This window comes from Sinocyclocheilus grahami, unplaced genomic scaffold, assembly GCF_001515645.1.
Source record: "Sinocyclocheilus grahami isolate Dianchi unplaced genomic scaffold, SAMN03320097.WGS_v1.1 scaffold462.1, whole genome shotgun sequence".
Lineage (NCBI taxonomy): Eukaryota > Metazoa > Chordata > Actinopteri > Cypriniformes > Cyprinidae > Sinocyclocheilus > Sinocyclocheilus grahami.
Genome location: NW_015505641.1, coordinates 92,677 through 109,160, shown reverse-complemented (window position 1 = coordinate 109,160; position 16,484 = coordinate 92,677). Strand labels below are relative to the sequence as shown.

General features: G+C 33.9%; 1 protein-coding gene across 2 annotated transcripts in view; it reads left to right on the top strand.

Moving 5' to 3' along the window:
* Positions 1-372: 372 nt before the first annotated feature.
* The window catches only part of LOC107552989 (protein transport protein Sec24D), a 28,222-nt gene continuing 12,110 nt past the window's right edge, over positions 373-16,484 (top strand). For both annotated transcript variants that reach the window (XM_016235050.1, XM_016235049.1), the window contains exons 1-11: positions 373-570; positions 821-923; positions 1,003-1,145; positions 1,230-1,481; positions 4,349-4,503; positions 4,585-4,696; positions 4,789-4,916; positions 9,089-9,227; positions 9,367-9,482; positions 12,905-13,029; positions 16,108-16,299. In XM_016235050.1, the coding sequence (XP_016090536.1) occupies positions 420-570; positions 821-923; positions 1,003-1,145; positions 1,230-1,481; positions 4,349-4,503; positions 4,585-4,696; positions 4,789-4,916; positions 9,089-9,227; positions 9,367-9,482; positions 12,905-13,029; positions 16,108-16,299 (1,616 nt within the window). In that variant the 5' untranslated portion in view covers positions 373-419. The remainder of the gene's footprint in view (positions 571-820; positions 924-1,002; positions 1,146-1,229; positions 1,482-4,348; positions 4,504-4,584; positions 4,697-4,788; positions 4,917-9,088; positions 9,228-9,366; positions 9,483-12,904; positions 13,030-16,107; positions 16,300-16,484) is intronic.

Genomic DNA, 16,484 nt, shown 5'->3' with positions numbered 1-16,484 from the left:
ACACTTTAACCATATTTCAAAGACAGGAGCAGCAATTATGAAATTACATATAAAAATGTACTTCAGTGGATAAAAGGCACTCTTAAGTTCAGCTAATTGCATTTAATATAAATTTAAATTATAATACATTTCATTTCATTGCAATTAAGTGCCCGAAAACATTACTTTCAGTATACACTTAAGTATATTCTTTCCATAATTAGTACTCTTTTTCAAAATATGCTAAAGTATACTTATTTTTCCACAATGGTTAGTATAGGGCCGAATGCAACGCATAGATTAGAAGTTTCATGACTACAACATTAAAAGTTCATGTGTATTTTTTTGTTTTGAAACCCGCAAAATAAATCACCCTCTTTCTTCTATTCCAGGTCACCCTTTTTTGTCCCAGACTGGAATGAAAGACGTATAACAGTAGGATGAGTCAGCAAGGTTATGTTGCAGCCCCTCCATACTCCCAGGCCCAGGCTGGAATGGGGGGATACTCTGCTGGTTTTGGGAACCCCCCACCTCAGTCGCATTATGGCGCCTATGGATCTCCACCACAGGGTTATTCCGCCCCTCCGACAGGTAAAGTGAATCTTCTTTTGTTGAGTTCAGTTCTAAAACTGGCAAGTTTCATCTTGTCCTTATGATATAGGAATCTCAGCAGCGCTTCAGCTTAAATAAATAAGCAGTGTCAATCCATTATGAAACTGCTTTTCATTATAGTGTCAGCTGTTCCTGTATACTCTGTAGTTTATATGCTGAAATTAATTTTGTCACAGTATTATCTTCTCGCATGATTCTGTACATGTAAAATGAATGCTGTTTTTTCCAGGTGTGCTCAAGCCTCCTGCCTCCTCTCCTTCTGGGATGCCTCCACCACCAGTATCCAGCCAGTATGGTGCTAATATTCAGCAGAACGGGGCCCATCCCCACAGGTGAATACTAGTTCAATGTGATGAAGCTTGTTGAAATCGCAACTTTAAATAATAATAATAATTTTTTTGCTCCCATCAGTTTCCCTCCACCTGTTGCTTCAGCTCCTTCCATGTCTCCTTATGGACAGCCTCCTCAAAGTGCTTTTCATAGTATGGCACAAGCCCCACCTCCAACTCAACAGCTGACAAATCAGATGAGTGCCATGAACATTGGAGGATATGGTAAGTTAGATGGCATTTTATATTGATTTTAAGTGAATTGACTTTCAGATGGCCTATTTTATACCCATGCTCTGTGATCTTTAGGTCAAAGGCCCATGCAGGTACCACAGTCTCCTTCCAGCTCAGCAGCACCACAACAATATCAAACATCACCGCCACTAGCAATGGGACATCCGCCCCTTTCTCTACCAGGACAGCAGCCGTCCTCTCTTGGATCTCCTCCACCAATGGCCACGATGGGTTCTATGGCAGCTCCGCCAATGGGAATGTCTGGCCCACCTGGACCAGGTGTCCACCAACCACCACTGGGACCCCAAGGCTATCCACAGCAACCAGGTAAGAACTAGATGACGTATCACGAAAATCGGACTTTTCCAGGTTTTAAGTGCTATAATCAAGTCCCCAGTGCATCTACCAGTCAAGGAAACGTGAAAAAGATTAAGCCAGTAACTTTGTTTTGGGAAGCCTTTTTCTGCAAGCGTCTGAGAAAACGAGCGCATCTGATTTCGCTCCCTTGGTGATGTGGCAAAGGGATCTCATTATAATATTACTGCCCCTTAATCTGTAAGTTTCCACCCACGGCGCCATTATTATGTTTTCGCAAGCGACAACTGTGTAATTCTAGTTCTAATGCCATGGTGAAAGCTTGAGCAAAACATAACCGACTGTGTTTTGCAACTCGTGTGTGTTTTTAACGTAAACTTGTGTGAATGAGAACTTAGTTTAGTACTCACATGCTGTGATAGCCGCTTTCTGTCTGTGTGCTTCAGATGTGTGCACTCAGAGAAACGTATATCAGAAGTTTAAACTCGTAGGGTTTAAAACGCATGATTTCAGCGAGATAAACATGATAATCAGAACCAAAACAGATGTTTTTAGCAGGTATGAGCTGTAATGGCAGCTCTATTCTGGAAAAGGGGACGGGGAGCAGCAGCTCATTTGCATTTAAAGAAACGGGCCCGAAAAACAGTGTGTTTCTGCTTCCACTCAAAATAGGCATTTTCAAAATGATGTAATAAATTATTTGTGGAGTATTTTGAGCTGAAACTTCACAGACACATTCTGGGGACACCAGAGACTTATATTACATATTGTAAAAAGGGGCATAATATGTCTCCTTTAAAGGTGAATTGTGTCACATTTGTTAAAATACTTTTAAGTTTGACAACTTTTACACATAATTAAGAAAAGGTGAAAATTTGAAAAGGTTTTTTTGGAAGTCTCTTCTGCTCACCAGGGCTGCATTCATTTGAACAAAAATACATTAAAAACAGTAATATTGTGAAATATTATTACAGCTTAAAAGAACTGTTTTCTATTTGAATGTATTGTAAAATGTAATTTATTTCTGTGATCAAAGCTGAATTTTCAGCATCATTACTCCAGTCTTCAGTGTCACATGATCCTTCAGAAATCATTCTAATATGCCGATTTGCTGCTCGAGAAACATTTCTTATTATTATCAACATTTTTGTGGAAAATGTGCTATATATTTTTTTTCAACATCCCAAAATTTCAAAAGAACAGCATTTATTTGAAATTGAAATATTCTGTAACATTATAAATGCCTTTTGATCAATTTAATGTGTCTTTGCTGAATCTTACCTCAAACTTTTGAATGCGGTTTACACAAAAGTATTAAGCTGCGAAAACTATTTTCAACATTAATAATAATAAGAAATGTTTCCTGAGCAGCAAATCAGCATATTATTATGATTTCTGAAGGATCATGTGACACTGAATACTGGAGAAATTATGCTGAAAATTCAGGTTTAATCACAGGAATAAATTCAATTTTAAAATGTATTCAAATAGAAAACAGTTCTTTTAAACTATAATAATATATCACAATATTACTGTTTTTACTGTATTTCTAAATGACATAAATGCAGCCTTGGTGAGCATAAGATACTACTTTCAAAAACATAAAAAAATCTGAATTATTCCAAACTTTTGACTGGTAGTGTATGTGTTAATCCTCTGTGTTAAGTCCTTGTAAAAAACAATCCACCTTCATGAGACTTTTATTGTCATGAGAGAAACCAGAGACTTATATTACATATTGTAAAAAGGGGCATAATATGTCTCCTTTAAAGGTGAATTGTGTCACATTTGTTAAAATACTTTTAAGTTTGACAACTTTTACACATAATTAAGAAAAGGTGAAAATTTGAAAAGGTTTTTTTGGAAGTCTCTTCTGCTCACCAGGGCTGCATTCATTTGAACAAAAATACATTAAAAACAGTAATATTGTGAAATATTATTACAGCTTAAAAGAACTGTTTTCTATTTGAATGTATTGTAAAATGTAATTTATTTCTGTGATCAAAGCTGAATTTTCAGCATCATTACTCCAGTCTTCAGTGTCACATGATCCTTCAGAAATCATTCTAATATGCCGATTTGCTGCTCAAGAAACATTTCTGATTATTATCAACATTTTTGTGGAAAATGTGCTATATATTTTTTTTCAACATCCCAAAATTTCAAAAGAACAGCATTTATTTGAAATTGAAATATTCTGTAACATTATAAATGCCTTTTGATCAATTTAATGTGTCTTTGCTGAATCTTACCTCAAACTTTTGAATGCGGTTTACACAAAAGTATTAAGCTGCGAAAACTATTTTCAACATTAATAATAATAAGAAATGTTTCCTGAGCAGCAAATCAGCATATTATTATGATTTCTGAAGGATCATGTGACACTGAATACTGGAGAAATTATGCTGAAAATTCAGGTTTAATCACAGGAATAAATTCAATTTTAAAATGTATTCAAATAGAAAACAGTTCTTTTAAACTATAATAATATATCACAATATTACTGTTTTTACTGTATTTCTAAATGACATAAATGCAGCCTTGGTGAGCATAAGATACTACTTTCAAAAACATAAAAAAATCTGAATTATTCCAAACTTTTGACTGGTAGTGTATGTGTTAATCCTCTGTGTTAAGTCCTTGTAAAAAACAATCCACCTTCATGAGACTTTTATTGTCATGAGAGAAATTTTACTGGGTAGCCACTGTTTTATGAGACAGCAACATTAGTTCAATCAGTTGTGTGAGTTTGGTTCGGGACTATCTGTCTTAATTTTTTCATTTGCGTTTGTGGTGCAGAAATGACACACCTCATCTCTACTCAGTATTTTTAGAGGCAAATGTTGACTAACTTAACTCTTTTTGCTTCTGATCTGAAGGTAGCCCGATTTCAGGCCCGTATGGTGCACAAATGGCAGGACCACAGATGGCAGGGCCACAATCCGGCGCTTTCCCAGGAGGCTTTCCTGGAGGTCCAGCACAAATGGCAGGCCCTCCTCAGAAGAAGCTGGACCCAGACTCTATTCCAAGCACGGTAATAACAGACAAAAATGCTACTTTATAATGTAAAAGCGTTTAAATTTGTGCACATTTCAAGGTACACTGTCTGTTGCAGACGCAAGTGATTGAGGATGACCAGGCTAAGAGAGGAGGCCAGGTGTATGTCACAAACATCAGAGGTCAGGTGCCTCCACTGGTCACCACAGATTTCACAGTGCAGGATCAAGGTGAGCATGGCAGCTGTCTTTGCACTTCTCTCCTAATATTAGCATAAAAGTGGTTTTGTTTAACATATTAACCTTTCTTCTGTCATTTTAAGGGAATGCCAGCCCTAGGTTCATGCGGTGCACAACATATTCCTTCCCCAGCACTGCTGACCTTGCAAAGCAGTGCAAAGTGCCTCTGGCAGCCATCATCAAACCCTTCGCCACCGTGCCCAAAAATGAGGTATGCAGCATTTTCTCAGCATTCTGATTTTTGCAGTTCTTCAGTTTTGAGTTTATGCACTAGATTTATTTTTACATTTGGACATTTAGCATACATGATTTACAAATGAGGAATGCTACAACATAAGTGACTTTTAAATGTGGTAATGTTTAGTACGTTTTATTTCTGATTAAAATGTACAAAACCATGGCTTGGGGAAGTACATAATGTGTAGTGCTGTAAAACTGTACATATGTTTCCTTGTGAAAGTACAAGAAGTACACTTTAGTTTATTTTTAAAAAGAGTAATTAATATGAAAATCATATACTTTAAAGTAATATTCTAAAGTGCAAACTGGATGTAATGTTTTTGCATATTAATTGCTCTTAAATGAAAATGTATTATACAGTAGTTTACCTTTATATTAATTGCAATTAGTTGAATTAGTTGAGTGCTTTTTTTGACTCACTTAAGTAGAAATGTAATATCAAATAACATACTATGGATAAAATTATGATCAAGTGCTTTACATGTGCTTTATTATGTTAGTCATTGCATTAAAATAAGTGTACTTCTTTAAAGCACGACAAAAGCTTATTAAAACCTAATGATTTAAAATGCATTTTAACAAAGAACTTTTAACATGACATTATTACAAAGTGCACTTAAAAAAAGTACTTAAGTGTTTTAATATACAGTCATGAATTTGTACTCTCTTTAAGTTCACTTAAGTGGCCATTTATTTTCGTTTTTAAAACATACTTTTAAGATTTGAAGTACACTACAAGTGTGCTACTTTTTCGCAAGGGTTGTTCTAGTCATTAAAGCATAGAAATTCATAGTTCACTTCAAACCATATGATTTTCCTTCTGTGATACACAAAAGGAGTCTATAGGAAGTAGGGATGCACCGAAATGAAAATTCTTGGCCGAAGCCGAAACCGAATAAAATGAAACACTGGGCCGAATACCGAACACGGTTTTTCGAGTTTTTTTTCCCCCATGTATTTTGCCAAATTTTTTTTTTCACCATTGCATAAATTAAAAAGGCAAAATGTGCTTTTTACTGTTTTTTTTCATGCTTTTTAAAGAAAAAAATCAATTACAAAACAACAATTAAAAAATATTTAACACTCTAGCAGACACTATACTAACAAAGCACAATTTAACTTAAAATTAATAAGTTGGTAAAATAATAATTTTTGGCCATCAAGACCCCCTTCTTGAATCAGGCATGTATTTTTACTGTACAAATAAAAGCAGCCATGCTGAGAAGAGACTTCTTTTAAAACATTAGGAAATATCACAGATCCTAATTTAAACACTGTGTGTGAATGTTATAATAAATGTATTAAAAGAGATGTTGTAATGATTATTGTCTTATTTTTTATTTTATTTTACAGAACAACAGTAAAATTACAATACTAACATTTATGAATGTTGATAAGAGTTCTTGCTATATTCCCGATCTTCTGAAGTCATACCATAGTTTAGTTTCTCTGCCGAAACACTCATCTTTTTTGTGTAATTTGAATATTTACATATTCATATAGTATCATCTGAGATTTATTGAGATTTGAGAGCTGTAGCAGATGAGAGAGGTGCTTTTTGTTCTTTTTGGAGCTTGACAGCCCCTGGTCATTATATGTAAAAGAGCAGCGTGTACATTCTGCTAAACTTTTCCTTTTGTGTTATATAGAATGAAAATCAGGTTTGAAACAACACGAGGCTGAATTAATGAACTTTTGGTTGTTGCCGTCCATTGTGTTATCTCTGGAAAATACTGCCTATGGAATATGCTTAAAACCTAATTCATGGGTGTCCCCTTAGTTTATTGTGTCGGTAGTTTAATAGTGGTTTTGAAGACTTGTTTAACTCTGGAGTCTCTCATTGCTTTACCCTTCATCGTTATGCTTCAGTGCCTTTTTAGGAAATGCTAGTATTCTCATGAGAGGCTAATTAGTTTAAGTTCAGACTCCAAGGGACATGTCAGAGGAGTAGTTTATTGTACTCTCAAATTAAGGAGGAAATTAGACCACGTTTTAAGGCACAAAACACTGCAGTCAGTTTTGATTTTGAGCTATGTGACTCCATATTGCAGCATCTGTGAGCCAAAGTCAATAAATTCATTCATAATCCCTTTCACCTTAATAAAAGCTCATTGGGTAACACTTTAGATTAGGGAACACTACTCAATATTAACTAGTAGCTTATTAGCATGCTTATTACTAGCATATTGGCTGTTTACTTATAAAGCACATGTTTATGCCTTATTCTGCATGACCATATTTTAGAGCCCTGATCCACCCCATATCTAAACGTAACAACTACATTACAAACTATTAATAAGCAGCAAATTAGGAGTTTATTGAGGAAATGCTCTTAGTTAGTAGTGAAAATGTTACCGCTCATCGTCTCTGATAGCTCAGATTTTGCCTTATTAAAATGACACAGCAACAATTAAATATTGTTCTGCAAGAATTTAGAAGCTGACTGAAAACTTTAAATGTAATTGAAACTCAATGATCTCTTCTTAAGCTTTTTTTTCAACTTTAATATCTATGTACTTTATATTGTATCTTTGTAAACATGTTGCACTGCACAATAACCACATAGCTACAGATCAGTAGGATTTGTTTGCCTTCAGTTAATGAAGATAACAATTTTTTTCTCTCTGAAATGTTAAATGTGATTTTTATGTATTTAAATGAACAGTTGTATACACTGCCATTCGAAAATGCGGAGTCTAAATGTTTTTGAAAAAAAGTCTCTTGTGCTCACCAAGGCTGCATTTATTTGATTCAAAATACAGTAAAATATTGTGAAATATTATTAAAATGTAAAATAACTGTATTCTATTCTAATATATTTAAAAATATAATTTATTCCTGTGATGCAAATCTGAATTTTCATTAATTAAGATTTTGAAAAGTTAAAAAAAATAAATAAGTCTTTATTAGCATGCTTATTACTAGCATATTGGCTGTTTACTTATAAAGCACATGTTTATGCCTTATTCTGCATGACCATATTTTAGAGCCCTGATCCACCCCATATCTAAACGTAACAACTACATTACAAACTATTAATAAGCAGCAAATTAGGAGTTTATTGAGGAAATGCTCTTAGTTAGTAGTGAAAATGTTACCGCTCATCGTCTCTGATAGCTCAGATTTTGCCTTATTAAAATGACACAGCAACAATTAAATATTGTTCTGCAAGAATTTAGAAGCTGACTGAAAACTTTAAATGTAATTGAAACTCAATGATCTCTTCTTAAGCTTTTTTTCCAACTTTAATATCTATGTACTTTATATTGTATCTTTGTAAACATGTTGCACTGCACAATAACCACATAGCTACAGATCAGTAGGATTTGTTTGCCTTCAGTTAATGAAGATAACTATTTTTTTCTCTCTGAAATGTTAAATGTGATTTTTATGTATTTAAATGAACAGTTGTATACACTGCCATTCGAAAATGCGGAGTCTAAATGTTTTTGAAAAAAAGTCTCTTGTGCTCACCAAGGCTGCATTTATTTGATTCAAAATACAGTAAAATATTGTGAAATATTATTAAAATGTAAAATAACTGTATTCTATTCTAATATATTTAAAAATATAATTTATTCCTGTGATGCAAATCTGAATTTTCATTAATTAAGATTTTGAAAAGTTAAAAAAAATAAATAAGTCTCTTGTTTTCACTAAGGCTGCATTCACAGTAAAAACAGTAATATTGTGAAATATTATATTTTAAAAGAACTGTTTCTATCTGAATATATTTCAAAATGTAATTTATTCCTGTGATCAAAGCTGAATTTTCAGCATCATTACTCCAGTCTTCAGTGTCACATGATCCTTCAGAAATCATTCTAATATGCTGATTTGCGGCTTCATATTTTTGTGGAAACCATGATACATTTTTTTCAGAATACTTTGATAAATAAAAAGTTCAAAACAGCTTTTAATTGAAATATAAATCTTTTGTAACATCATAAATTCTCTACTATCGATTTTGATCAATTGAATGCATCCTTACTGAATAAAAGTATAAATAAATAAAAATCTTTTGAAGCGTAGTGTATGTTCAGCTATATATAAGCATATAGAAACCTTGTGGTATGTGTTACAGTAAAGATGTTAAGGCTGTATATAGGTCTTTATTTTTCCTTCTCACTCTGATATCTGTAGACTCCTCTGTACATTGTAAATCACGGTGAGACTGGACCAATCCGCTGCAACCGCTGCAAGGCCTACATGTGTCCTTACATGCAGTTTATCGATGGAGGACGACGCTACCAGTGTGGCTTCTGCAGCTGCGTTAATGAAGGTTGGTACTGTACCATTGAGACTGCTGGGACCTTAATTCTTCCGCTGTGTTTCCTGTCAACATATGGTAGGGGTTATTTGTCTGTGAAGTCGCAGCTAAAAAAAGGGTTTCTAAAAATGGTTTTTCACTACCTTTTCAGTTCCAGCGCAGTATTTCCAGCATTTGGACCATATGGGGAGAAGAATGGATCTGTATGAGAGACCAGAACTGTCTTTGGGCTCATATGAGTTCATTGCCACACTGGATTACTGCAAGGTAACAGAGACGTTTTTATATAAGTGTACAATGGTCACAGTTAGATTTGATTACATTAGTAAGGTTTAATATTAATAGATTGTATTTGATTGATCTAAAATAAAGTCCTTCGCTAACAAAACGTCCCTGTAGTAATGTAATGGTAAGAGAGTGTGTGGATTATTAGACTGTGTGATTTGTTTAAACGGGGTTAACTTGCCCCAGGAAGGTTTCTTTCTTGCCAGTCACATTGCATATTTTAATCAGGCATATACAATTAAATCTTGAAAATAAATATATGATATGTTTAAAATGAGGAAAACTATTTATGCTCAGAGTAAAAAAAAAAAGGCTCTTTATTTGATTACACAGAGGCAAGTTTTAATTCAGTGACATTTTTATGCTGTTCTGCAAGCAGGTCAGCTGAAAGTTTACTTTCTTTTTCCTTTTCTTTTTTAAATGCATTGAATGTATATTTTGAAATCTGAATGAAACATTTTATACGTAATACTAATACTTTTATATTTATATATTTTTTTATTAGTCAAAAGTTTGCAGAATCTGCCAAATGTTAAAAAAATGCATTTTGTTTTGCATGAAAACTGCCCTGAAAAAAATATTTCACAAAACAAAATAATAGCTGAATTTACCAAAATGAGCTAGTTCAAAAGTTTGCGTATGCATTTGTCATTATCTGGATGATCTACAACTTGTGTTGTGATAGTTGTTCACGAGTCCTTTGTTTGTTCTAAGCAGTTAAATTGCTCATAGGTCTTTTATAAAAGTCTTTATGGTCCTGCACATTCTTTGGTTTTCCGGCATCTTTTGCATATTGGACCTCTTTCCAGAAGTGGATATGTGATTTTTGAGATCCGTTTTTCCACAAGGTGGACAATTGTGGGACTCATACACCGCTATTACTGAAGCAGCAAACATTTGCTGATGCTCAAGAAGGCCACATGGTACATTTAAAGGAATAGTTCACCCAAAAATGAAAATGTACTCCTCCTCAGGCCATCCGAGATATATATGATTTTGTTTCTTCATTTGAACAGATTTGGAGAAATTTAGCCTTACTACACTTGCTCACCAATGGATCCTCTGCAGTGAATGGGTGCCATCAGAATGAGAGTCCAAAAAGTAATATAAGTGTACAATGGTCACAGTTAGATTTGATTACATTAGTAAGGTTTAATATTAATAGATTGTGTTTGATTGATCTAAAATAAAGTCCTTCGCTAACAAAACTTCCCTGTAGTAATGTAATGGTAAGAGAGTGTGTGGATTATTAGACTGTGTGATTTGTTTAAACGGGGTTAACTTGCCCCAGGAAGGTTTCTTTCTTGCCAGTCACATTGCATATTTTAATCAGGCATATACAATTAAATCTTGAAAATAAATATATGATATGTTTAAAATGAGGAAAACTATTTATGCTCAGAGTAAAAAAAAAAAGGCTCTTTATTTGATTACACAGAGGCAAGTTTTAATTCAGTGACATTTTTATGCTGTTCTGCAAGCAGGTCAGCTGAAAGTTTACTTTCTTTTTCCTTTTCTTTTTTAAATGCATTGAATGTATATTTTGAAATCTGAATGAAACATTTTATACGTAATACTAATACTTTTATATTTATATATTTTTTTATTAGTCAAAAGTTTGCAGAATCTGCCAAATGTTAAAAAAATGCATTTTGTTTTGCATGAAAACTGCCCTGAAAAAAATATTTCACAAAACAAAATAATAGCTGAATTTACCAAAATGAGCTAGTTCAAAAGTTTGCGTATGCATTTGTCATTATCTGGATGATCTACAACTTGTGTTGTGATAGTTGTTCACGAGTCCTTTGTTTGTTCTAAGCAGTTAAATTGCTCATAGGTCTTTTATAAAAGTCTTTATGGTCCTGCACATTCTTTGGTTTTCCGGCATCTTTTGCATATTGGACCTCTTTCCAGAAGTGGATATGTGATTTTTGAGATCCGTTTTTCCACAAGGTGGACAATTGTGGGACTCATACACCGCTATTACTGAAGCAGCAAACATTTGCTGATGCTCAAGAAGGCCACATGGTACATTTAAAGGAATAGTTCACCCAAAAATGAAAATGTACTCCTCCTCAGGCCATCCGAGATATATATGATTTTGTTTCTTCATTTGAACAGATTTGGAGAAATTTAGCCTTACTACACTTGCTCACCAATGGATCCTCTGCAGTGAATGGGTGCCATCAGAATGAGAGTCCAAAAAGTTGATAATAACAACACAATAATCCACAAGTAATCCAATCATTGAACATCTTATGAAGTGAAAAACTGCTTATTTGTAAGAAATAAAGCCATCATTGAGATGTTTTTAACTACAAATCATTGCTTCCAGCTAAAATACGAGTCCTCATTTCACAATATTGCTTTCTCCAGTGAAAAAGTCTACTTGTCTGAGTCAGGAGAGAAATATGCACAGATCAAACACCATTTATAAGCCAAAACAGTCCAAAACAGCTCTAAACAGATATATGGGTGTATTTTGATGCGAGAAGGTAACAGGGGATGGACTTTTTCAATGGAGGAAGCGTTATTAGGGATTATAAATTCATATTTTAGCCGTAAGCAACGGTTTGAAGTTTAAAAACATCTTAATGATGGATTTGTTTCTTACAAACATGCATCTTTTCACTTCACAAGATGTTAACTGATGGACTGGAGTGGTGTGGATTACTTGTGGATTATTGTGATGTTTTTATCAGCTGTTTGGACTCTCATTCTGACGGCACCCATTTACTGCAGAGCATCCATAGCTGAGCAAGTGATGTAATGCTACATTTCTCCAAATCTGATGAAGAAACAAACTCAAACTGTGAACAAATTTTCATTTTTGGTTGAACTATTCCTTTAACTGCCAGGGGTTGAATACTTTTTTTGAAACTTTTGATGCTTTGTGTATTACATTCTCATGGACCAGGGTCCAAAGTAGGCTGTAATCTCAAATGAACTTAATTTCAATTCAGTTATCGGACTAAAGAGGTTCATGTCACATTTTTGGCCCCAGTCCGTGCCTGGGTTCCTCATCTCAGCCTGACACCATAATCTTCTATCTGGGCTACTGTTTCTCTCAGATGTCTATTAATATTTGAGGATCAGCTCCTGCAGTGCTTAATAAAATCATCACAGCTGATCCCTACTGCACACTGTTCATTGGGAGTAAAAACAAGGAGTCTTTATCGTAATCCTATTGCCCACTGTTGTGTTTTGAGAGACCGTAATATGTTCATCTTGGCATTTCTATATATAAAAAGTTTTCTTGTGCATATGATATGCTTTCACAAGATTGCAAACTTCTCTGCCACAAGATACGTGTACAAAGTCTGTTAAGAACAAGCAAAAACAGACCACTTTGATGTTCGTGAACTACCATAATTCATTCTGTGATGTTCTTTTTTGTCTTTAAGAATAATAAGCCTCCAAATCCTCCTGCCTACATCTTCATGATCGATGTCTCCTACAACAACATAAAAAGTGGACTTGTCAAACTAATATGCGAGGAACTGAAGACACTGCTTGACCGACTTCCAAAGTAAGTTGAGAGATAATGTTTGCTGTCTATTTTTAAAGAAAATGAGGGGGAGAAAAATTATAAATCACCATCGTTCTTCATAATAACTTTAATACTTGAACATTTTGTTTCTTTGTCGTTCTTGGATTTTGATAGTGGATATGTACATAATTTTTTTTATGGTAACACTTTATTATAGGGACCAAATCTCACTATTAACTAGTTGCTTATTAGCATGCCTATTATTAACATATTGGCTGTTTATTAGTACTTATAAAGCACATATTCTGCATGACCATATTCTACATCCCTAATCCTACCCAATAACTAAACTTTAGTGAGATTTGGATTTTTTTGCTAATCAAGATTTCAGGTTATAATCTATGTTTAGAGAAAATATATACTGAAGCTGTTATTGGTCTCTTTACTTTTAAAGTTTTTTCCACCAGGGTTATCGTTAATTAAAACTAAAGCTATTTAAAAAAATGTTGTTCGTTGAAATTAAACTAAAATAATATTAAATACGAATATTAGATGAAAAAAAAATGAAAAGAAATGAAAATTATAACTGAAAAAATTTGAAGCACTAAAATGAAACTGGACACTGGAAATAAATAAAAACTAAAACTGAAATAAAATAAATTAAACCTAAAAATGTGAAAAAAAAAAAAAAAAAATTCTAATGAAAATGACAAGAGCACATAATAAAAATGACTAAAATGTTCAAATAAAAGCTAATTGAAATATTAATAAAATCTATAATATTTTAGAAATAATAAATACTAAAATAATACTAAATATCACTGTTCACAATTTGTAATCACATTTTTTGCAATTAGATTTTTATACATATTATAGAATTATTATTTTAATTAAAACTTTTTGCTCTAGTGTGGATGTATGTATGTGTGTGTGTGTATATATATATATATATATATATATATATATATTCAACAATTCTTAATAAATGAATTATATAAAAATGTAAAATATAGTGCATTTTAAAACATTTCAGCAAATTGCAAACATCTGACCTGTCAGCAGCCCGTGTGCATGTGTCGACTCTGTACTGGCAGAGGGAAATTTAGCAGAGGGAATAGATCATTCCGTTAGTATTTTAATGTTTGGACAGCTAAAACTGTAAAGATCTGGGTGGGACTGCAGATATATTTAGGACTGCTTTCATCCCCCATCCCACACACTGACGCCCAGCTCCAGGTGTTTGGCTGGGAGGGTCTGTGGAGTAAAGTTGAAGCCTTGTGCAGAAGCCACCCCTCCGTTTTCTGTCCACACCTCTCAGGTTGAACACATGTTCATCTCAGCTACTATCAGCCTGGAATGTGAACGAACCCAGCTGAAAAAGAGCCCTGATCCCCTGCCAAATATGGTAACGGGAGAACAAGCAAGAAAAAAAAAAAAAAAAAACTAGGGAGGTAAACAATTCCAATATCTCATCATTTGAAAATGTCTGCCTGAATGAAGTCAGGAGGTTCAGCGGCTCTAGTTCTGCAACAGTTCCAAGTATTTAAATGTTTGGTGGTACACATGGCTTCAATTACACCGTTTCTTTAGGAGACGGCTAGCTGAGAGGTGAGCTTTTGATTCACCTCTGAGGACTTTTTTACACTCTCCTAAACTACTTACCTCTCCTCGTCTGGTTCCTAAGGGTTTATTTGTTTGGGATCTGACCTCACTCTGAAAGCAGTCCGGTAGTGCACTCCAAATAAGCCTGTGGTGTTATATCTGATTTCTCTCCTCTGTTCCTGGCTTTGCTTGCTAGATTGCGCAGAGTTAATGAAAACCACCTTGGACACCCTTAGTCGATGGGGTCTGTTAGTGCCTGATAGGATTTGTATTGGAGAGTGTGTCTCTAGCTTAATGAGAGACTTGGCATATATAGACTGTGAGTGATCCAAACCATCACCATGTTTTACAATCTTACAAATGTAACCTTAGAAAGCTGCAACAAAAGCCCAGATACAGGCGTCAATCTGGAATGCTTGTATTTACTGGCTGACACAGTTCTCCACTATCAGCTACTACACAGTGCTCTGGTAGATGTTCGATGGTGAAACGTGCACATTTCTTTAAACTGATGGAATACTGAACACCTGAGATTTTCATTTTAAGTGCTAGGAATTATCTCTGTTAGCTCTGTACAGTCATTGTTTCCCACCAAAGTAATATACGGTATAAGCAGATAAAATTATATTTGGATACTTAATGTCTATTCACACATAGGATGACAAATATAAATATATAGTTGAAAAAAAAAAAAAGTATAGCAGACTCCACACCACAGCTATAACGATAACTGCACAAAGGATCGATATCATTGTAATCGCCTTCAGAACTATTAATTTTTTTTCAAGCTGATGAATAATAAAAACATTGACAGCCAATCATAATCCATCCTTCTTTAAAGAGCTTGAGCATTTAAATAGCCGACAACAAAACTGTGGTGCGTGCTGATTATGAACGGAACATTATCATCTGTTGGTGTGGATGCTAATATAGTTATTGTTATAGTTATCATTCTTGAATCATATATTTAGGTATCATTCATGAACGGGCTTAAGCAAATGTATTAAAAAACAAAAACTAATAAAAATGAGAAAATCGCATAAAATTAGTAAAAAAATTAATTAAAATTGAAATGAAAACAAAATATACAAATAAAAGCTCATTCAAAATATATTTATTGTTATAGGAATCATTATCATTCTATCATCGCTAGTTTTTTCTAATGCATTGCAATTTTTTCTAAATGATTTAAAAAAAAATTATAATTATAGAATAAAAACTGCTTAAAAAAGAAAGTATTTGCGCACTTTCTTGTTGTCAAATGTTAGTGGAATATGTCTAGTTACAGTAATTTGATGAGCTACATGCAGTATACTCACATAAAGCAATATATATTTTGTCATAAAATGTGAACTATATTATCACCCAGCGTTTTATATAAAGTTATCGAAGTATGTTCAACTTTATCTGCATGCATAAAGTATGCAAAGCATGCATACGCAATACTTTTTTTTTTTTTTCTTTTTTCTTTTTGGTGTTCCTGCTCAATTTTCTTATGTTCTTTGTCTTTTGAAGAGAGGAGGGAGCCGAGCCTTCGCCCATCAAAGTGGGTTTTGTCACTTATAACAAAATCCTGCACTTCTATAATGTGAAGAGCGCTCTGGCCCAGCCGCAGATGATGGTGGTCTCTGATGTTGCTGAGATGTTTGTACCGCTTCTCGACGGATTCCTCGTCAACTTCCAGGAGTCTCGAGCTGTCGTCAACAAGTAGGTCCATTTCTGTCTGTAGTTATAAGTGAAACTATTCTGTAGTTTCATTTATAAGACACTTCTAGGCTTATTACATTGAGTCATATACAGCATTTAGTATTAGTATTAAAGTCACTATGAAATCAAAATGGACAATTCATATTATTAAGGAATATTGCAGTGTTTTATGTATGTATGTATGT